Genomic DNA, 24,351 nt, shown 5'->3' on the forward strand with positions numbered 1-24,351 from the left:
TAAAAGCATGAAATCAACACTCAACTCTGAGTATATTTCAGTAATAATAATATAATAACAATAATAATACAGTGGTACTTTGGGTTACAGACACTTCAGGTTACAGACTCCGCTAACCCAGAAATTGCTTTAGGATGAGAACAGAAACTGTGTGGCGGCGGCGTGGCGGCAGCGGGAGGCCCCATTAGCTAAAGTGCTACCTCAGGTTAAGAACAGTTTCAGGTTAAGAACAGACCTCCAGAACGAATTAAGTGGTATTTGTATCCCGCTATCTGCCTAGGTTGCCCCAGCCACTCTGGGGTGGAAAAGAGGTTTACACATACAAATAAATTAAGAGCCAATAATGAACCCAGGACACACTCTCCCCTGCAAAAATGAACAAATAGTCCACTTGGTACTGCTAAAATCACTAAATAGCTTTTTTTTTTTGGGGGGGGGGGAAACACGTGAAATGGACCGGTAGCTGAACTAGCTCAAAAGAGCAGGCAGCCTGGTATTTGTTTCTCTCAGTGCCAACATCACCTACTTCTCCAGGCAGGGTGTCAAAAAAATGCAAAAGCTCTTTGTCTCAGTAGCTTAAAGAAGAGAAATACAGGGCACTGCGTCTGGAGCCCTAGTATGCTCCTCAGCCTGCAAGACCAACCACTGCCTTTATTTGCCTGAGGACAGCGGAGCAGTTTCCGCATGCTGCTTGGAAACACAAATACCTTCTGCTGTTTCGGAGCTATATATGGGAGGCCTATGCTAACGTCAGTTTCAAGTCCCTTGACCACAGGAAATCTATTGTGAAGCCATTTATTTTGTGCTGCAAGACTCTTGAGTGTCAAATTGCTGCTGTCAGCCCTGTAGCTTGCAAGATCTGTTGCCTTGAGGCAAATGCTGTCACTGTGCACCCCAACCCCCCCCCCCCCGACAGGCCTACTCATCGACTAGCTCCAGCAACTTCCAGCTGGGGGAGCGCGACCCTTTCAGAAGCAACTCTGCTGTTGTTGTTACGACTCTCATGTGCAAAGCAGCCACACAGAGATGCCTTTTGGTTGTGTCTGTCATTTTAAGAGATCGGGCTGATTTCCTGCACAGCTTTAAACGGCTCAAGAGGTTCCAGAGAAGCAAGCAAGCAAGCAGCCGATATTCAAATACCTGGAGTGGGTGAGATGATGGCAACAGGAGGTTAATGCTGGTGTACCAGGGCGGTCGCAGTTTTGGAATCTGAATGAGTAGTTAACCAACCTGTTTGTTTTTGTTTTTAAAGCCTTACATAAATGTTTTGCGGGACTTTTCTCCCTCCACCGCTGGCTAAAGTTCACAGAGCAATAAAATGCCAAGGGTTTGGAATCCAATGAAGACTGCACCGCCCTACCAATATATATACAGTGGTACCTCGGGTTACATACGCTTCAGGTTACATACGCTTCAGTTACAGACTCCACTAACCAGAAATAGTGCTTCAGGTTAAGAACTTTGCTTCAGGATGAGAACAGAAATTGTGCTCCGGCGGCGTGGCAGCAGCAGAGGCCACATTAGCTAAAGTGGTGCTTCAGGTTAAGGACAGTTTCAGGTTAAGAACAGACCTCTGGAACAAATTAAGTACTTAATCTGTGGTACCACTGTGTGTGTGTGTATATGTGTGTGTGGTGTGTGTGTGTGTGTGTGTGTGTGGTGTGTGTGTGTATACCATATTTTTTGCTCTACAAGACTCACTTTTCCCCTCCTAAAAAGTAAAGGGAAAGGTGTGTGCGTCTTATGGAGCAAATGCAGGCTGTGCAGCTGTTTCAGAAGCCAGAAAAGCAAGAGGGATTGCTGCTTTCACTGCGTAGCGATCCCTCTTGCTGTTCTGGCTTCTGAGATTCAGAATATTTTTTCCCTTGTTTTCCTCCTCCAAAAACTAGGTGCGTCTTGTGGTCTGGTGCGTCTTATAGAGCGAAAAATACGATATATATATATATATATATATATATTTGCTTTCGTAGATTTTCACGGGTACAGGAATGCAGGTTTTGGTGTCCTCGGGTGTCTTCCCGTGTAAAAGATGGGGTGTCTATATATATATATATATATATAGGGGGGGAATACCACAGGACACTGTTCTTTAACTGATAGGTTGGGACCCCCTGGGTCAGGGCCTGATTCAAGGTGGGTCACAACAGCAGCACTAAACACCATGCAAATAAATGGCAAAATATTAGGAAATGGGTCCCCAAATGCATGTTTGGGTTAAAAGTGGGTCCTGAGTCTGAAAAGGTTGAAGTCTACTGTGACAGGACATGTGTTATCCCAATCTGTTAACACTTGGATGGTCAAAAAGCACCCCACAGGCAGAAATCAATAGATTTCTGGGGATATATTCCCACCTCAAGCCCTTTTTGATTTTGGGCACCTAAATCTGTACTGCTGGAGAAGTGCAGGCAGATAGCGATCCAATTCTAACATTTAAACACTCCAGATATACAAAGAACTTGATACGTTGACAGAGTCCAAATTTTACCAGCCCTTACAGTGTGTTGAGTCCCACTGCCTGGAAGTTAACTCCCCCAGGAGAATGCCAAGGGTCGCAGGCTTAGCAAAGAAACAGAGGCTGGATCTACACTGACCTGTTTCACGTTACCTCAGGTTACATATGCTTCAGGTTACATACACTTCAGGTTACAGACTCCGCTAACCCAGAAATAGTGCTTCAGGTTAAAAACTTTGCTTCAGGATGTGAACAGAAATTGTGCTCCAGCAGCGCTGCGGCAGCAGGAGGCCCATTAGCTAAAGTGGTGCTTCAGGTTAAGAACAGTTTCAGGTTAAGAACGGACCTCCGGAACGAATTAAGTACTTAACCCGAGGTACCACTGTATATCATGCTAAAATGTCACAGGCCATGCTGGTGAATTAAAAGCATTTCATACCTTGTTTCTTGGTAAAAATGCTGTTTCTTTACTGCCGGTTCCTGGTTGCTCTGCAGCTCCCTCTGGTGTCACATATTAATAATGCATTATTAACACTAAAAGCAGAACATAATGTGTCCATCTACAACCCTTAAACCTTCCTTAATGTTATAAAGCATGAGTGTAGATCTGCCCAGAGACAAGACTAAAACATTTGTATTACTTTTTAGCTGGATACCTAGTAGGCATTACCCTCCACTGCATGTAGAGTTGGGAGGAGCTAGACTGCACACTGGACCTAAGATCAGTGTGCTATGGGGAGGCTATTGTGTTCTGCCTCTTGAAGAGATGACACAACACACTTTGTTTAGCTTCACCATTTGCCTAATGGCTCGTGGCTACTAGGAGGGGAAAACACATTCTGTTTGGCTGTGGGCAGAAGAAAACAGCTTGAATGTAACCAGTAGAATAGAAAAGACTGGTGCCTGTGGACTGTTGTTGTTTCAGGCTAATTGGTAATAATAATAATAATAATAATAATAATAATAATAATAATAATAATAATACTGTAATGGTAAATAATTTATTATTTGTACCTCACCCATCTGACTAGGTTGCTCCGGCCACTCTGGGCAGCTTCCAACGTATACAAAACATAATAAAACATTACACATTAAAAGGCTTTCCTATATAGGCCTGCCTTCAGATGTCTTCTAAAGGCATGTAGTTACTAATCTCCTTGACATCTGATGGGAGGGTGTTCCACAGGGCAGGCGTGACAACTGAGAAGGCCCTCTGCCTGGTTCTCTGTAACTTTGCTTCTCGTAGTCAGAGAAGCACCAGAAGGCCCTCGGAGCTGGATCTCTGTATTCGGGCTGAACGATGGGGGTGGAAACGCTCCTTCAGGTATACTGGGCTGAGGCCATTTAGGGCTTTAAAGCTCAGCGCCTGGCAACACTTTGAATTGTGCTCGGAAACACTGTAGGTCTTTCAGGACCGGTGTTATATGGTACCATCGGCCACTCCCAAGAAGCAACGAAGTTCAGCTTTCAAAGGGATGCCCTACTCTGAAATGGGGAACCTCAGACCTGAGAGTTGGATGTGGGTCTCCAGGCCCCCCTTGGGAGTCTACCCAGGCCTAGCTGTAGCTCCTCTCCTGAAGCCACACCTCTCACCGCCCCTGCTTTGTGTCCTCTTTAAGTGTTTAGGTCTGGCTGGAACATGTCCTTGAACTTGGATAATGTCTCTTGCTTGCTTGCTTGGAAGGATGGAGGACAGAGTGGGTTGCCTTAGTCTATGTACAAACTAGCCTATGGCACAACAACAGAACCCGTTGTTGTTGCTTCTTCTTGGTTCTTACTGTTACTGGGATGTCCCCTTGGGCTGAAATGCCCCCCCCCCCCAATCTAAGCTGTAGCTTTGGGAGAGCATCTGCTATCCTTAACGCTAGCACAGTTGTCTAGAACATTTTTCACATCCTCTTTGCTCAGCTTGCATCCAGATTATCACAGTTGCCCTGTAAGTTTCCAGCACATTCCTTTTATGTGAAAAGCAGCCCTGTTGTTGGGGGCGGGTGGGGAGGGGGAGAGAAGGATGCTCTGGAACGTCCTACTGCTCAAGAAGCGGGGGAGTGTGAAACGCTGTCAAAAAAGAGAATAAAATTGGTTGGTCTTGGCAACCCATAGCGGACGAACCGAGCCGTTTTGCTCGTCTGGAGCTCTGCGCCTTGCATTCATTTGGAAGCTAAACAAAATTCGGCTGTGCTAGACAAGGCATGCCTTGGTTTGTCACCGAGCCTCAGCTTTGGTTGGCTCTGTTAATGCAAAGACATTGCTTTTAATACAGGGAAGGCTATAGATTTCCCCCTTACAGGCTTCATACAAGCAGTGGGGTGCGAGGATTAACTGATCTCACAATTAGAGCAGCACCAACGGCAGCCCTTGTAATCTCCGCTTGACTGAATGTCACACATAAATAATGTATGCGCATTTCCCTGCTCTTGTGTCATTTGCAGCCCGAGAGTAAGGGAAAAAAGGCATTCAGGACATTTCTTTCAACGGTTTTCTTTTTTATCCTTTCAATCAGGACAATGCGGCAGCATTCCAGCAGGCTTAACAATAACCAGGGGCATCTATATTTGGACCTTTGGCTGAATTCAGGCAGGGAGCGAGAGGGTGAGAACAAATTAGCACTTCAGAGTCTCTGCCAGCTTGGGTTTTATGAGATCGACTTACCTTCAGGGATTTCACGTAATATCCTTATGACTGTCGGAATAATAAGCTGACGGACGTGGCTGACTTCTCTGTATCATTCTGCACAGCGATGCCAGTTCAGGAGACCCAATAATTGGCTCCCTTCTTATATGGGACGCTTGTCAGAATGCATTTGTTGTTCCAGGAATCTAATCTAAATAGCTTTATGAAGAGTGAATCCGCCTGGATCCGAGGGACAGGAGCATAGACACAAGTTCAATGGAACTTATTTTCTCTCCTGGAAAGGCTGCCAAATCTATTTCTTTTAAACCAAAAGTGGAAATGAAACACCTTGACTAGTACAAATTACAATTCAAACTGATTGTTCAAGACTATCAAAAGGAATCTTCTATCTCGAATTCCAGCTTTCGCAGCCCCATGAGAAAATGAAACTATGAGTGACAGCCACTTTAGAGAGGGCCAAGTACTTCTAATGGCATTACTTTCCCATAGAATTTTATGTTCTCAGGCATGATCACTGATAAAAAAACAACCAACCCAACTTCCAGGAACTGTGTACACAGACTTGCCTTAAGCAGAATAAAGTCAGTATAATTCTTCTGTCCCCCCTTTTTTTAAAGCAGAAAGGCATTATAAGTGACCCAAAGAATGTAAGAAGAGCCCCTCTGGATCAGACCAAAGGCCAACATCCTGTTCCCCACAGTGGCCAATCGGACATCATAGGAAGTCCACAAGCAGGACATGAAGGCAACAGCCCTCTCCTGCTCATGACCCCCAGCAGCTGATATTTGCATGCATGCTGTCTTGGATCCTGGATGGAGTACACAGCCAACATCACACTTCAGGTCAAAGGAGACCTCAGACAAAGTTACCTGCCCTAAATAGAGGTTGCTTGGGAACTTCCTAATATTGATGTTGCCTTCTGCCTTCCAGTTCATAAACTGGCTGTATAAGATAAGCATTTTTTACTTGAGAACAAAGTTGGTTGCTCATCACTTGAACGATTCTATCATGAAAACCTAAAGATCAGAACTCACAACAGACAAGAGTGCTGGATATCCTTTTCAAATACACCCTGAAACATTTATTTCCCTTGGAAGGTATGTGATGGCTTTGCTTAAGCTTGCAATTATTTGAAATATGAATTAATCATTGGCATATCTTATTAACCTCAGTTAACACCAGCTTCTCCATCAACCTACGCTTGCTCAGGTGACCTTTATTTAAAAACCAGTTTATTATTCCAGAACTCTCTCATTCCTAGAACATGATGGATGTGCCTTCCTATCAACATTGCCATATTGGTGAATCTTTTTCTTGTTGATATTTTGATCTGGCACATCTGATCGAGCCTGGCAAAGTTACCGTATTTTTCGTTCTATAGCACGCACCAGACCATAAGACGCACCTAGTTTTTGTAGGAGGAAAACAAGGGAAAAAAAATTCTGAATCTCAGGAGCCAGAACAACAAGAGGGATCGCTGCGCAGCGATCCCTCTTGCTGTTCTGGCTTCTTGGATAGCTGCGCAGCCTGCATTCGCTCCATAAGACGCACACACATTTCCCCTTACTTTTTAGGAGGGAAAAAGTGAGTCTTATAGAGCAAAAAATACGGTATATCCAAAATGGAATAGCCTTGGCACATATGATGGAATTACACTAGCTGACAAGGAAGAAACCTACAAAATAAGTGGAGAAAAAGCCTTTGTCGGAAGCCCAGTGAGATGGACAACCACTTTGGGCAATCACATAATTCCCACCCACTCCTCCAACATCTCCCACCTTGAAAAGGAGTGCTTAGAGCAGTGAAGGATAAAAAATTTAGGGGTGTCTAATTTCTCTGAAGGGGTGGTCTTAATTTACTTACCTGGCTGCAAGTCAGTAGTCTTTCTTTACTGTGTAGAAATAAGTTTGTAGGGGGTAGGCAAACTATGCAGATAAGACCAGATCAGAGTAGCTCTATGGCTTAATGCAATGGGCAAGGCTTCTTAAGTCCTTACAGTATTAAGGCAAAAAGCCTGCACAACATATGTCCCATCTTTCTAGCCCTGTAACGTCTCACAACTTTTATTGCTTTTGCCATGTCCTTTGGTGTGACGAAGTTGTGCCACACTAGGAAGCATTAAGTGAGCTCTTCCCAAGTTTGCTTGAGGTTATCTCTTGGAGAGAGATTATGGACCCTGCTGATTCTATATGGGATCCTTTCCACAATCTTGGCAGAAATACCATTTTCCTAACTTGACTTTCCAAAGAGCTGTGCCCTAAAGGTAATAAGACAGAACACCGTGTTATACTCTTTTACTTTAATACACTGCAAGGGAAACATAATTTCAGTTCTGTGGTGCCTGTCATATTTCTGTAGATTTAGTAAATGGCATTGCTCTGATAACTCTACAAACACTCAAGAATATAAACCATACATCTGGTAATCTGTAAAGTCAAGGTTTCTGATCTACTTTTTCCTTGTCAGTTTATCACAAGGATGGGGGAGGTTGTTTAATTTTTTAAAGCTTTCTTGAGCTGATGTAGTAATTTGTCACACCCGAAGTGTCGCGATTAACATCAAGGTGACAGACCACTTATTTTAAATACTCTTTGAACCCCAAATTCAATAGAAGGAAAAACAACATTGTTTTTCTCTTCAAAACACAACAAGCCTGACCTTTACTGTGTTTTGACATGCACTTTAATTCCTGACAGTTAAATTTAAGGACAAGGAAACTACTGACTGATCAGTAATTCATAAAATTTTGCAAAGGAAGCACACAAAGGGGTTAAATAGCTGTGTTGACTTTTTTTCTCATCCTTGTAAACACCAAGAATGGTGCAAGTTTGAAGAAGAAAAGGTCACTTTTGTCATTTTACCCCACCTTCTCTCTCTCTCTCTCTCTCTCTCTCTCTCTCTGTGTGTGTGTGTGTGAAAGGAAATCATCTCTTGCTTTCATGTGACTCAGAGAAACAGCTTAAATTGTGTTGCCAATGAACACCCAACATAAGCCCCTTCCTAAGAAGACAAAGTTGGCCAGATGTCTCCTAGGGCCTAAACTTGCTGTTAAAAAAAAGAAGTCTTTGTGTGTTTGTCTGAAATGCAAATAGAAGCTTTTGGGGTATTTGAGAAATCATGGCCACACCCTAACTTTTAAAGGGCATGACTCCCTCTGAATAATCCTGGGACCTGTAGTTTACTCCTCACAGCTACAATTGCCAGCACCATTAACAAACAGATCCCCAGGATTTATTGGGGAGACTCGGGCGCTTTAAATACTTGGATTACAGGAGGTGGGGAGGGGCACTTCCTCTCTCCTTGCTGTCTGGAGAGTCAAACCTTCCCTATACCTGTGTTAGTTACATCTGGTATGGTCCTTTACCCTGGAAAAAAGGTAAAGGACCCCTGACAGTTAAGTCCAGTTGCAGACGATTCTGGGGTTGCGGTGCTCATCTCACTTTACGAGCCGAGGGAGCCGATGTTTGTCCGCAGAGAGTTTTTCTGGGTCATGTAGCCAGCATGACTAAGCCACTTCTGGCGAAACCAGAGCAGTGCATGGAAACACCGTTTACCTTCCTGCTGGAGTGGTACCTATTTATCTACTAGCACTTTGACGTGCTTTCGAACTACTAGTTTGGCAGGAGCAGGGACCGAGCAACGGGAGCTCACCCTGTCGCGGGGATTCGAACCGCCGATCTTCCAATCGGGAAGCCCGTCTCAGTGGTTTACACCACAGTGCCACCCCTGTCCAAAGGGTGAACTGCTACAATGCCAGTATGATTTCTTACAGAGAGCATGTTTTGCTTATATTTTTGTTTTAGATTTAACTTCTCAATAATAAGCGCAGGCACAATTTACTCATTTCTCCTGCACCACCTTACTCCATTTTATAGGGAAATCCCTATAAAGGTTAATAAATTCAGATTCTCATTCAGATTCAGAACTCCTTCAGATTCTGGAAGTGGGGACAAGAAGTGTATGACCATAATTATAGGATCTATAGAAACAGCTTGGCCTCTGATGATACAGACTGAGGGGGCTTAAAACACCCCATACCAATTACTTACCCAACCTGGCTTTAATAATGGATTTCTTCAAATAACTCCTAAGCTTTACACAGATTGCTTTTCTAACCAAGGGTCTTTGCAATGACCGGGTTCATAGATAACGTTTTCAGTTAATTAGCCAGAAGACACAAGGCTGTTTCCTATTGGGGTAATTTATCACTATCACTCGACATTTCCTAGGCCAATTCACAAACACTGATGTAGTCCTCTTGGCTTAATAGGACGACCTTACAACAGGGCAGGTGATTTATAACTGGTCTTCCTTGGCTCTTTAAACAGAGCCTGTGGATGAAATATCAACGCAAGGGCTTCCTCTCCAATTTCCATGCAAATATCTGATTTCGTTGCTGGCTGCGTGGAGGTTCAATTTTGGCTGCATCGTGGATGTTTCTTCCAATTGCTACTTGTCCATGAAGAATGGTATGGAAGGTATGGAAGGGTGAACAGCAGGCATGTCCATCAAGCATGGAGGATGCAAAGGGCAGGAAGTAACTCTTCAATTAAATGCTTTTGGGCGTGCTTTATGGGTTGATCCACCTGAGGTATCCCTGTATTTTCTTTTCTTTTCTTGTTCTTACCACTGGAGGAGCAATAGGCTTCTTTGAAGAGATCAGGTGCCCAACTCCCACATTCTCCCTACCAGCATTGATTTTACAGGGCTTATGAACGGCATGCTTAGATGACTTGATCTGGAGTCTAATTGGTTGCAACAGGGTGTCAGTGATGACACAAGCTAAATCTGTGTAGCAGATCACTGCCCTCATCCACATTTCCCTTTGATAAATCTTTATCAGCTCTATGGCTCTCCAAATTTCTGTGTTATCTGAACCGCACTTCTATCTGATTCAGTCCACATGTCGGACACAGTGTTTATTACAATAAGGTTACCAGGTTTTTTTCAATGAATCCGGGGACACTTTTCAACTTCAATGGATTTTGTATGGGGGCTGATTTGTAAATCCGGGGACTGTCCCCGGGAAACGGGGACACCTGGTAACCTTATATTACAAGCTCTCCATATCTTCAAGGTTTGGGTGTCTGCTTAGGACACCAGAGGGAAGTTTTAAAATGCAGCCACTGCACCAAATAATCATAACACATTCCGCATGGGGATTTTAAATTTCCCCAAGTTATGAACTACTGTCATTTCCACTATTTCCATCTTCTTTTCCTTCTGCTGCCACCACAGCTAATTAGCAGGGACTTCTTGGCAGGCTCTACTTCTCCTGACCTTTAGAGGTTGCAGGGTTTGAAAGAGAGAAGTTGTCCCCAGTTTTTCACAATTTTGCCCATTATTATCCAACAGCAAAGTCAAAACAGTCTGCTTAAAAGCCTTGTTTCAAAAAATTCTTCCTATTAGAGATTTTCTCAGCTGGCTGAACCGCTAGTCTGCTCTAGCTCCAACTCAACATCCGTTCAAGACTCAACTCCGTCAACTTAAGGGTCAGGGAAGTGGACCAGGAAAGGACAGGGGTGACCCAGGGCCTGGGATGGCTCATAGGCAGCACTTTGGAGAGAGACAGCAACTATGAATGAAGGGCATCTAGGAGATAAAGTCAGAAGTGAGGGAAAGGGTCAGCAATGCAAGACAGACTGGAGCTCAGATAAACCTTAGACACTGAAGCTTTGTTAAAACACGGTATTAAAAACAGAGTAAAACGACATACACTTTCAAAAATAAGGTGGGTCCCAAAAATATACATCTCAAGTGTGAAAAGCCAGGGTGAAGAGCTGCACCTTCAGCATTTTCCAAAAGATGTATGATGAAGGTGCCAGATCTAATTCTGTAGGAAGGGAATTCCACAGCTTAGGGGATACCACAGATAAATCCCTCTCCTGGGCTGTTACATGCTTCTGAGGGTGGAAGAACAACCAAGAGGGCTCCTTCTGCTGATCTTAGCACATGAGAGGGTCTAAAAGGAAGAAGGTGGTCTTTCAGGTGTTTTGGGGTATGCTCAGTGGTGCTCACTTCTCACTTCACTTGAGATCCTCATTTAAGCAAAAGGAATTCTAAGCACTTTCCTCATTTTATGAGCTTCCCATATTCAGTATGAAATAAAAGAACAGCATTTAGATTGAACTTCAGAGTGCCCAAAGTGCTTCTCTCACCTTTATACCAACCTTGGCAGCCAAGTAAATTACTCTAAATGAAACAGAAGGATGAAGGATGAAGCTAAGAGATAAAAAGTTGGCCACACCTTAGGGGGTTCATTGCTGAGGTTAAAATCTGAATTGGAGCCATCCTTGAAGTCTTTTTCATCTTTAATATAGGGAAAGTCCTTTATTCATCTTTTCTGATCTCAGCCATATTTGAAAAGCAGCAAAAATCCATTAACATCCCCCCAGGCATAGCCTCTTACTAAGAATTTCCTTTCCATCTTCCAACCAAAACTTCAAAACTTCATGGCTTACATCTCAAACTCTTTAGCCATTTCACTCCACCAACACCATGCAACCAAGTCATTAAGGTTTATTTACACAATGTAAGGGCTGGTCAGCAAGAAGTAGGTGAGGGAAGCAAAACATGCAGGGGTTAAAAGCTACAGTCCCCAGCTCAAAAATTTCACATCTACCACTAGCCTAGACACATAATAAAATCCACCTTAATTTTTGCTTCAAACACCTAAGTTGGATGAAGATCAAAGGATTTAAAAAGCCTCATTAGCCTAATAGAAACATTATGTACTTCACGTTTCAGAGATTGTGATGTGCAACCAAATACCTGGGAACCAAAAAAGGGATTTCCACCCATCATCCATCACCCACAGAAGAAGCTGGAGTTGAAAAGTTGTCTCCTAATACTGTTCTTCATTGTTTCATCCATCTCTAGCGTTTTACCCTCGAAACTATATATATTTTTTAAATCAACAAACTTCCAGCCCTGAAAATCCCTTGGGATTTTATATAATTGGCTAAACTGACAGCAAGCATTAGAGTCAGAATAAGACTTCAAGCAGAAAGAAAGCAATGTGGGCCAAGACAGTCTCAAATATTTAAAAGACGCTGGGGAGCTCCGAAATGTCGAATTTCGGAGACCTCTGTCACAAGAAAACAAAAACCCTTCTTCTGAGCGGGGCTTTTAACCAGGATTAAAGTTTACAAAACAAGAGCTGAGCCAAACCTGAGACCTTATAGAATATAAAACATTTCCCAGTGTTGAATAAGTAAATATTTTAGCATAGAAAACGCAAGACTGACCTTCCTTCGTGGACGAATATTTGCAAAGGTACTGCAGCATAGTGTCCTCAATCTGTTTTTGATGAAACCCCTTGGAAACACTTTTTAAAATAAAAAAAAATAAGAGTTTTCTCCGTAACGTTGCTTCTCTTTTTAAACTCCTTACAACGGCATGTTATAACTAAAGTCGGTGTGTGGTTTAAAAATGAAGAGATGAGCTGTCACTGGATATGATGGTATTGTTGTGGCTGGAATTTAATCCCGACTGGCATAGCATCTACCTGCTATGTTGCTATACAGGTCAGTGTGCTGAGGTTCTGTCTGACTCCTGCCCTGACCCTTTTTCCATTGAGATTCCAGAAAGGAGTGACTACGATACTGACCTGTAAGAAAACCCTAAAGTCTCTCAGGTGAGCCCAATAATTTTAGGGGGAAAGAACAAGGTCTGCAATCTGCTGGCTACTCATCCCCAGGTTTATTGTACTGGAGGTTTCAAATTTGGTCACACAATAGATTTATAAAAGCAATATAATACCATTCATTTTATTCTCAGCCTCTTTCCTAATACAGTCGTACCTTGGAAGTCGAACGGAATCCGTTCCGGAAGTCCATTCAACTTCCAAATCGTTTGGAAATCAAGGCGTGGCTTTCAATTGGCCGCAACCCACGGAACCCACGTCAGATGTTCAGGTTCCAAAAGAACGTTTGCAAACTGGAACACTTGGTTCGGGAGCCAAAACGTTCCGACTTGTAGGCATTCGACTTCTGAGGTATGACTGTACTCTACAACGTAATATTTGTTCTCTCATAATTCCTCCGCCCTCCCCAACAGCAAATTCTGAGAACTGGGTGACTAGCATTTATTAGTGTTTGTATAATGTACAATTTATCTAAATGAGGAAGAAAAAGAGTAAAATTAACCCCTGAGCATCAAACAAAATTTGAGACACATCCAATACAAATATTGTACATTTATTGAAAGAATACAGTAAAAAAAAAGAGGTCTTGCTGACCTGTTAGTGGTAATTGGTCCAAAGAGAAAGAGGCCATTCAAAACTATTTGCAGATTTTCTAAGAACACAGAAGATCCCTTTTTTTATATAAACAAAACAGGCTAGGAAAGTGAAATAAGGTTAACTTCAGTTCAAATAGGAATATAAAAAAGGCAAATAAATAAAAGATAAAATGTAGATCTGTTAAAATTACAAAGAACAGGTAACTAATAAGTATACATAAGCTATCATTTTGACTCTTGTTAAAAGCCAGGAAAGCTTCCCTTTCCTCCCTTTTTTTTAAAGCACCTGTACTTTTTGGGAAGATGCAACCCTTTCCAGTGTTATGTATTATCAATGTGTTTCACAAATATATTATTTTTAGACAACAAAAGAGCATAAAAGGTGCTTTACCTGATATTAAACCTGCTGGTGCATATATTGGCACTAACTAAAAAAAAAAAAAAAAAGGAGAGAAAAAGACTCAAAGCCACACCAAAATACATATATGTAAAAAGCTGTAAACAATTGCAGCGTCTACTCAATATATCTAAAATTATTCTACTCTGGTTTGACAATGAGCCCCTATGACCTTACTCAACTTCATGGGAACAGCTAAAAAATTAGTAAACCTAGTTCTGGGCTGTCAAATCAACCATGGGGGCGGGGGTGGAATCCTCCTTGCCTAGCCATGTGACCTTGCAATTGCTTTAGCATCAAAGAGAGAAAGGACTCAGTTCTAATAAGCACAGGCATGAGTCACCAATCTTTGTGAAAGAAAGTTATGGTGGAAGAAGGTCTGCTGCAGATGGCACAGAGTTAAACCAGTAATATGTTCCTGGTATTCCCCTAAGACCAGCCGTGGGATAACATACGGGCAGGATTTGACTGTACATAAAAATCTTGATTATCCTGCTTGTCTATACAGCTGGAAGCCTGTTTCTTTCTTTCTTTTCTGCCTTGTACTTCTATGAATACTCCCCTCCTCCAAAAAAAGAATAATTTCCTGTGCTATTCCTTGATACATTTGAGATCACCTACTCTGATATGTTTCTTCTGGCTCTTACATTTCTCACTTTGAAGATGTACCTTCCTTCTGTAAACTAATCACAGCATTGGCCTCCTTTTCTTGCTTTAGAAAGTTGTTTTTCTTACACGCAGCTCCCCTTGGTTTGGATTGTTAATGGCATTGCTAGAGGGCTTCTCCGTCTTCCCTTGATGTACTCGGCGCCCTATTTCTGCAGAACGAGGAAGTCTGTATTTTGCAATCAGAGCTAAAATAACACCAAAAGATACAAACCTGCCAGTAATTACAGGAGTTCGGCTGGTCCCCACTTCCTAGTGATAAACCTATCACATGGTTTAGCTGTCTTGCACATTTTATCCACCCTTTTTGTCAAATTGTATTTTATGCAGGTTCTGCAGAACATACATAGTTGATTGTATGATGCAAGGCCCCAAAGTTCTATTTAAAGAAACCGTTACCTTAGCTGGACAATTCCTCTGCAATAAGGGAATCTTTTGTAAACCTAAGATTAACTGTTGAGGGCATAGAAGGGTAGCTGCACATCATATTTTCATTAAGTTATGCAGTTTTCTTCCAATATTATTTTCCGTGCCGATTCTATATTTATTTATGCATTTCCCATAAACAATCCAGAATATTTAGGTTAAGGGTCTTTAATATATGTATCCAGATTATGTATTTGGAAATACAGGCCAGGATTAAAAAGCAAACAAACCTACAAGACTAGTTCCATTCGCTTAATGGATCTTGTGCTTATCAAACTGCAGCTTCCCCTGCTGAACAAACAAACTACTTGTCAAAATGAAAGTTTTGACAGCAAATTGCAATGCAATCTGGGGCTCTTAACTGATCAACGAAGTAGCCTGACTCAGTGTCCACAAGCCCCTTGGGCTGTGCCTCCAAGCAGATCTTCAAATCCCAAGATTTAGGAAGCTAGTGTCAAACCAAAACATTACATTTCCTGGAGACCATATATAAAAGGTTTAAAAAAACTTTGCTGACTCCTTTGACGTAACCTTTTCTACTTTCACAACATGTGGCCTGACCTACCTCAAGTGACTATCTGCAGAAATCAATCCCAAAATTCCTACAGGAATATATTTTGAATGAAGATGCAAGGGGCGATGGGATAGGATTCCATAGCATTCTGGACCCTGCACCAAGGTTAATGGTTTGGAGTTAATAACGATCAATCACTACTGAAGGAGGTTTCGCACATAAGATTTTAATGAAAAAGTTTAGGGCCTCTTCACACATTGGAATGGGTAGCATCCAAAGGCTCCCTTCCTTTAGAGGAAAATGCCTTCCATTGGAAGAAGGGAAACTTTGGATGCAATCCAGCGTGTGTATGATGGCAGTAGGTTTACAAACCCATGAAAGCTAAAGCTGGGACTGGCTGTACCTTTCTTCCAAGCGCACATATACAACATATGTAGCAGGCCTATTATTGTCACCAAAAAATGGGGGAAGAAGAAATGGCTTCAGAAAGACTGCTGCCTGAAGCAAGTACATTTTGCATGCCAGCAAGATGGTAGTTTTCTGCATATAAGGCAGCAAATATTTTTGATCCAAGATGAACATTTTGGAAAAAGCACCCTAAAAAGTGAACATGCTGTTCATGCTTATCTTATCGTATCAACTGCTGCATGATGAGTTTTAAAACTGTAAGGTCATTTAAAGCCATCTAGATCTCCTTTACTTTTGCTTTCTTTCTTGTTGATAACTTTCTTCTGAACACAAGAAAAGTTCTTTTGCTTACAAATGCTGCCTAACATGTTGCCGGCTGTAAAGGGAAGGAGAGATGTAACTTTTAGCTATGTACACTCTGACCTTCTGCACATTTTTCAGTGTTTCAAGATCTAACGTTTTAACATCTGAGGAGAGAAAAGAGCCACGTCTGGGCAAGAGTTCAACCAGTTTCTGCCTTAGGTTTCAAGAAAACAGGCGCTGGTGGACGTGCATGCAGATAGCTGAGCTCAGAAGAAAAGTAACACAAGGCCACAAAGAAAACCCCAAACTTATCAGAACAAATATTTTCTAAAACTAAGAAGTGGCAAACTTTAAAAGTATGGTTTTGTGCTTCAGGGTTTATTGGCCTTCTTGCGCTCAAAAATGATCTCTTGTCCATTTACGGTAATTATTCAGAGTGAAGTCGGATTTAGGTATCTCTCTTTGTTTATTTGACTGACAAAAGGAATATAATTATTGTGGTTAATAGAGAATCTGATTTTGTTATTCAAGGGCCAGATTGCTGTATGACAAAACCCCAAAGTCCTGTTTTCTCATTCAAGTTAAGAAAGCAATCTAGTAAGAACTAAAGCTATATGCTACATTAATAGTATGCTTAGAATAGGGTGTTTAGGGACTGGCCATAGTTCTCTAAAATAATAATAAAAAATCATTTTAAAAACCTCCCTCGATTTGGATTGGGACCATGGCACAAGGGAAAGGAAGAATTAATCCTGCTTTAGCTCACACTATTTTCCTTTTGAAAGTACATCCTACCCCACTCAGCTTCTGTAGGGATGAGAGAAGAATGAACTCTTCTCCCAGAGTCCTAATCCAGATCAGGGTCCCCAATAAGTGCTTTTTGTAAAGAAAGAGGCATGGGAAGTCAAAACACCTTACATTGCACCTATTCAGATATTTAAAAAACACATATTGGCCATGAGGAAGAGCCATCACAAGCGATATGAAAGAAAGCTATGTCTCTGATGAAAGCCCTTGCATACCTCCATGTTTTCATCCAGCTAAAAGGGGTGGGGTTAAAAGTTCTTCTTGGTAATTTTTTGAAAGCAAAATGAACTACAAAAAATGTTAGCCAACAGCTTAAATATATAAAAACAGCCATGATAACAGTCTGTGCTTTTTATTACTTTCTTTCTGTAACTTAGTGCCAACATAATGCCAACCAAGGTCACCAGCCAATATGGTCAGTTGATAACCCAGAAGATAAAAACAGAAACACAATAAAACAACTGAAGTGTTTTTTCTTCTTCCTTACAGCTGTTTTCTAACCAAACAAGCCAGTGGCTTATTGCATAAACAGTGCTGTTTGGCAACATTGTTCTAGTATCTGCTTCAATATTTATAAAAGCAAAGAGTTGGCATTTGCTGCATCTATAAATAACTTCATACATCAAATGAAAGGCTTCAAATATTTGGGGACTATAGTACATTGGAAAATTACTGTAAGAGTGAGGACAGTTAAAGGTTCCCTCACACTGTGTTTTTGAAGAGAGATCTTTGTAATATTGCACATTTCAGTAAATGTAAGAAGCCTTTGATTCTCCTAATAGCAATTTATTTGTTTGTTCAAGATTCTAGTTCCATTCAGAATTTGCACTATAAACTCCTTTTTAAAAATCATATTTATTAAAAATGAAAAGTGACTGTGGCAAAGAGGCTCAAATTGCCAAGTTCCAAATTGCACTTTGTGCTGTATCTTTTTAAAGGTTTATTTGTGAAATGCTAACGTGGAAGCAAACTTGCTTCCTAGATAAACACAATTACAGCACTTACAAAGGCCATTAATGTACACTGCTACGGAACGATATAAATGACAATATTTATTTCATATTGCATATTCCCAAGAGAGAGGGTTGGGGTGTGTGTGTGTGATTCTAATCTTGTTCTAAGAGACTAGTTATTTAAATCCTGTAACAAACAACAATTTTATAATAATGCAAAGTTTTTACTTCATTAAGAAAGCAGCTTCAAATGCAGTTTCCCCAGCTTTAATAAACTTCACTGAGCAGGGGTGCATTAGACAGCCTCGTTCTTTTGACCAAATCCTTGCAACTAATAGTTTATGTCTGCATGCATCTGGAATGAATTTAACTTCCTAACATACATAATTCCAACAGGCATTGGCAGGTGTCTTTTTCTAAGAGAGTGATTCACAAGATGGTGTGAAGAAAACTGCCAGTACACTACACTTACTTTTTTTTATCAGTCAACCAACAATATCCCATTAGTTAGTGATCTTCAGTTGACCCCTGATTTTAGGACAGCCAGAACAAATTCTAAATGCTACTGGTATCCCATGTTTGGAAAATGGTTTTCAATTTGAGCAGCAGTCTGACATGAATTGCAAATCTGCTTACATAAATGAAATATAAATAGTGTTTATCCTTTACATCTGTACAAGAACAGGACAGAAAGTCCTGCTAATTGAATTAAGACAAAGAGCTGTCCTTTTCATTGCTGAAAGACAAGAGTACATTCAGAAGACTTTAAAGAAATGGTATAGTCTCTCGTATATAAAAATATTAACACTTAAGACAAAAATTAAGAACACAGTGAATAAAAGAAGGTACATTCTTGCCCTTACGTGAATGCATAGATGAAGACCTAAAGCTAGGTGATTGGTGGTGTTTTCTCCCTTGTGGTGATAGCATTCAGACCTTGTGCATTTTAGATAACAATGCCAATGAATTAAGGCACACTGTTGTGGATCCCTTTAGGGTCACCATAATGAACTAATACAGTATTTCCTATTTGTGTTGAACAAAGATCAGCACATGCCCACTGCTAAATAAAGAAACTGCCAGGCTAACCTATGCAACACTGTATTTTCTTCCCACCCCCTCTCCTTCTCCATTAGATTCTGAACTCATTGACCTGTCCTGGTGTAGTAAGGTGTAATAAGGCAAGAATCACCTGGAAACCCCTGTGCTAGACTGCTAACAAGTCCATCTACAATGGACTCCACTGTTTAATCCAACAATTAAAGTTATCATCATGTTAATGACATCAACTTTTCTAGACTACAAGTATACTTTACCTTGCCCAACATCACCACTCTGTACTATCACAAAAACACACACACAGAAGAGCAAATGTGTTCTGGCCAGCAGGGTCAGCCAAACAGGTAACATGTAAAGCAGTCAAAGACTTCACCTACATCTTGGTCCTACTGTACAAAAGAATACCGTTTTGAGGCTCAAAACGCTTTTTAATTTCCTCATCTCCATTCCCCTGGGCTGGAAACGATCAATGTGCCGACACACTGTGGCCATCATTTTGCTGCCTCTTCAGCACAAGTTGAAACTCCTGCAACAAGACTCATCAAGTGAAGATCCAAGAGGTCAGGATCATACCATCAACTTACACAATAGCCCGGAAAGGGTCTAATTGTAGGAGACCTTGGAAATAATATGTTGATGCTCATTTGTCATTTTGGAGTTTGCAATTTGTCAACTGAATAAACCCAGCAGAATCAGAGCATAATTAGGGAACTTAACTTAATGTTTCGACTTTGTAGTTTGTTCAGTGTGCCAGATACTATATACAGAAGGTAACATTTCCTTGTTAGTTTCCCCGCCATTAGGATCCCACCCCCTGCTCTCTGCTACTGAAAAATACATTCCCCCTTTGGAAAGTGTACATGAAATACATTTCTTCCTTTTTTCTTTGCTTCAGCTGCATATTGAACAGGAACATCAATTCACAAATCTTCCAAAGATCAATTGAGTAAGTCACTTCCCCTTCCCCATCCAAATTCAGTGTTACTGGTTACCTTCATGATATGCCACTCTCCTTCTCAAACATGTTTCTTGCAGACAGCACTTCTGAATGCACACATTCAAGAACAAATATGCACTGCTGCAGCTCATCCTTCTGAAAAACAGATCATCTACAGTGTTTTCCTGATAGATGCATCATACATAAGGCTCACAACTGGATTTATTCTGTGCTCCACCCCCCACCCCCCATAACAGCCAGACCATATAGATTTGCGCTTTGTGAATTGTGCCTACTTTTTCTTGGTTTAAAAAATTGGAGGGGTATAGGGAATATTTACTGTCATGAAATATCTGCTAGAAATATATGCATGCAGTTCCATTCTGTAATCAAACTGTTCAAACAAGATCTTTTAGAGTAAGAATACACATAAATCCAAGGCTGTGTTAGCTGGTATTTTTGTTTGTTTTCAGAGCATTATATTGTATATTCTTTTAAACGGAGGTAACAAAAATGTGCCTGCCTTTGTGCATAAACCACCTGGCATGCACTGTGTGGACTTGGAATCAAAGCAGAGGTAAAGCCCAGAAAAAAAAGATTAGGGAGTTATCTCGCTAATAGAAAGCAGCCAGAGTTCTTTTAAAAAAACACAAAACCTATACACATACTATATGTTGTCTATTTACATATAACCTAAATGACAGCATCACTGTGATCAGATATAAAGCATTTGGCAGAGCTCTCTCTCTTTAACATAGATATCTTTGACATTTTCAGCCTGGCACACTTGAATACAAACCGTTTTTTTTTTTTTTGTTTTTAAAAAAGAATTCTAGAAGAATATTGAAAGAAATGTATAAAAGTGTAGTGTTCATGACATAAAATATTACTTTTCTGGGAAAAGAGAAAAGAGTCCTCTAGTTTTGAGTCCTGTTAACTTCTCATGAGGCCACTTTCTTTTTCAATGCAGAGAGCTCTTTGTGAATTTCGCTGAATTTCGGTCTCATTTCAGGATTGTAATCCCAACACCGTTGCATTATTTTATAGATTTCCTCTGGGCACTTCTGAGGTGCTGACATTCGATAGCCTACCGTATTAAGAAAGACATGGAAAGAAGATGACCATTGAGAAGCAAAAGGGGGGAAAAACCACAATTAAAAATTCAGTGACAAACCAAACTTCCTCAGACTTGATTCACGAAGAATATTTGTGTGCTGGATTTGAATACATTTAAAGAATTTTCACACCACACCAGTCTGCAAGACTGGAATATGAATGGCACAAAAACCTGATTGAGAAAAATGTTTCATTGTCTGGGCATGTAGATCATTTTGTTGCACCAAATATTGGCTCCATGTTCTTAAATCCATCTGGCAAGACCCACAAAATGGAGGATTAATACAATCAATAGATGGTTTTGTGGCACCTTAAAGACTAAGGGTTGTATTTAACGTAGTGGTTAGTAGTGCTTTGTGCAAGCAAAGTGACTTTCACTTCTGCAGCAGGATTCCCCTTGCCCCCTGTTCATCCCTCAATCTGTTCTAGGTTTCTCTCCAACTTTCTGAAGCAGATTTGGAGATGGTGAAAGTCCTGTTTTGCAAGCGGAAGTCATTCTTCTCACACATTTATTTAGTTGACTACTGCCCTAACGGTGTGCACTGTCATTTCTGAAAACTGGCTCATAAAATACGTATCGCCAGGGGTGATGTGGACCCCTCCGATTTGGGGGCAGTTTGCAATTTATATAACAAGACAATCTTATAGTTGGCACATTCCCATTAATTATGAGTTTATTTGGCAACATTCATGATTATTTGATATGTTTTGTACAAATATGAACCTTGCATTCCACTATGAAATATATTTTATGCCACTCATTCTTTTTTAAGCTTTCTGTTACAGTGGTACCTTGGTTCTCAAACTTAATCCGTTCCGGAAGTCTGTTCCAAAACCAAAGCGTTTCAAAACCAAGGCACACTTTCCCACAGAAAGTAATGCAAAATGGATTAATCTGTTCCAGACTTTTCAAAACAACCCCTAAAACAGCAATTTAGCATGAATTTTACTATCTAACACAACCATTGATCCATAAAATGAAAGCAATAAACAGTATACTGCAGTCACACAATCAATCAATCAATCAGTAGTTGAACTAGGTTCCACACAGTCACAAAAACAAAACAAAAAGAGCTGCAAAAACAAAAATGCAAAATAAATAGCAAAAACAGACAGACCTCAACTCAACACTCAAAATGGAAATGTGGCACTCAAAACAGAAGTGTAACACTCAAAACAGAGCATTTTCGGTTTCCAAAAAAAGTTCAAAACACTTAACTTCCGGGTTTGCAGTGTTTGGGTTCCAAGTTGTTTGAGTACCAAGGCGTTTGAGAACCAAGGTATCACTGTATTAATATGATTCTTATTTTATTATCTTGTAAGTTTATTCTTCTCATGGCTACCATTATTATTAGCTTGATGTCTTGTTTGTTTTTGTTTACTGTAAAATACTGTATTTTTTGCTCTATAAGACTCACTTTTTCCCTCCTAAAAAGTAAGGGGAAATGTGTGTGCGTCTTATGGAGCGAATGCAGGCTGCGCAGCTATCACAGAAGTCAGAACAGCAAGAGGGATTGCTGCTTTCACTGCGCAGCGATCCCTCTTGCTGTTCTGGCTTCAGAGATTCAGAATATTTTTTTTCTTGTTTTCCTCCTCCAAAAACTAGGTGCATCTTGTGATCTGGTGCGTCTTATGGAGCGAAAAATACGGTAAGTTTTCTTTAGAAATTCCACCCTAACAAATTTATTATGGCATAAGCTTTTGTGGACTACAGTACACTTCATCAGTGGTATGAAATATTATCCTCAGTTACAGGTATGCATACACAGGACTTTTTTTGGCGGGGAGGTGGTTAGCATTAGGCTGTAAATAGTAGAGGGTAGCGGGAAATGAAATGCAGAAAAGTACAATGATAATTACACAATTAACTGTGGACATTTTTTACTTTTTATTTAGTGGTTTCATGTTAAGCCTCCCTTTGAAGTTCCTTTGAACTGGTATGGCCACTTCAAGGTCATCTACAGAGTGTTCTGGGAGGCTAAAATGACCACCCCCTTGGTTGTTGTGTTTTAATATTGCCATTTCGGATGTCCATTTCATCTTTTGTGTATTGACTGCTCTGCTTATTAGTCTTTAAGGTGCCACAAAATTGTTTTCTGCTTTTCCTGTAACAGACTAACCTGGCTACCCCTCTGGATTAAAATTAATGTTTACCTAAGCGTTAATTGGAATTTTGGGTTCTTTTGCTGCTTCCTGATACAGGTTTTAGCTTCTGATATCATTATCTTTGGGGACGCAGGTGGCGCTGTGGGTAAAAGCCTCAGCGCCTAGGGCTTGCCGATCGAAAGGTCGGCAGTTCGAATCCCCGCGGCGGGGTGCGCTCCCGCTGCTCGGTCCCAGTGCCTGCCAACCTAGCAGTTCGAAAGCACCCCCGGGTGCAAGTAGATAAATAGGGACCGCTTACTGGCGGGAAGGTAAACAGCGTTTCCGTGTGCTGTGCTGGCTTGCCAGATGCAGCTTGTCATGCTGGCCACGTGACCCGGAAGTGTCTGCGGACAGCGCTGGCCCCCGGCCTCTTGAGTGAGATGGGCGCACAACCCTAGAGTCTGTCAAGACTGGCCCGTACGGGCAGGGCTACCTTTACCTTTACCTTTATCATTATCTTTACATTGTGACTGCCTGCCTTTCCTTTGGGGATTTATTCTGAAGTTTTACTGATTTCATCTGAACAACTCTCAGGAAAGTATGCACAGGACTGCAGCCTTAATCAGACCTTCACCTTTCCTGATGTTTCCTTATGCTTCCTGCTCTTTCTTTCTTCTAGCTTCAAGCATTTCTAATCAGGTTTCTCTCTCCTACCCAATCTCATTCTGAATTTGACTCTTCTTGCACACAGCAAATTGTTTTCTTTCCTCAATCAGCTTACAGCACCTTTCCCCTGCTGCTCAAACATGAAAAATCTTCCTAGGAGGCAGAGTCACTGGTCACTCTAAACTAACTATGACTGGCAAGGCTGGAAGGAACAGGCTGCATGTTTTATTATCTCAAAGATAGTAAAAAAAAGGTAAAGGTACCCCTGCCCGTACGGGCCAGTCTTGACAGACTCTAGGGTTGTGCGCCCATCTCACTTAAGAGGCCGGGGGCCAGCGCTGTCCGGAGACACTTTCCGTGTCACGTGGCCAGCGTGACAAAGCTGCATGTGGCGAGCCAGCGCAGCACACGGAAACGCCGTTTACCTTCCCGCAGTCCCTATTTATCTACTTGCACCCGGGGGTGCTTTCGAACTGCTAGGTTGGCAGGCGCTGGGACCAAACAACGGGAGCGCACCCTGCCGCGGGGATTCGAACCGCCGACCTTTCGATCGGCAAGCCCTAGGCGCTGAGGCTTTTACCCACAGCGCTACCCACGTCCCCCTCAAATATAGTAAACTGCTTCAAAAATCTATGGGCATATTGTTGATTTTTGCAATGAGGATCTTAAGGAAAGGATTAGTAATGT

General features: G+C 41.3%; 1 protein-coding gene across 2 annotated transcripts in view; it reads right to left on the reverse strand.

Moving 5' to 3' along the window:
- Positions 1-13,268: 13,268 nt before the first annotated feature.
- FER (FER tyrosine kinase) overlaps positions 13,269-24,351 on the reverse strand; it is a 163,888-nt gene continuing 152,805 nt past the window's right edge. For both annotated transcript variants that reach the window (XM_028749596.2, XM_077936150.1), the window contains exon 20: positions 13,269-20,884. In XM_028749596.2, coding sequence (XP_028605429.2) covers positions 20,739-20,884 — 146 coding nt within the window. In that variant the 3' untranslated portion in view covers positions 13,269-20,738. The remainder of the gene's footprint in view (positions 20,885-24,351) is intronic.

Source organism: Podarcis muralis, chromosome 11 (genome assembly GCF_964188315.1).
Source record: "Podarcis muralis chromosome 11, rPodMur119.hap1.1, whole genome shotgun sequence".
Taxonomy (NCBI): Eukaryota; Metazoa; Chordata; class Lepidosauria; order Squamata; family Lacertidae; genus Podarcis; species Podarcis muralis.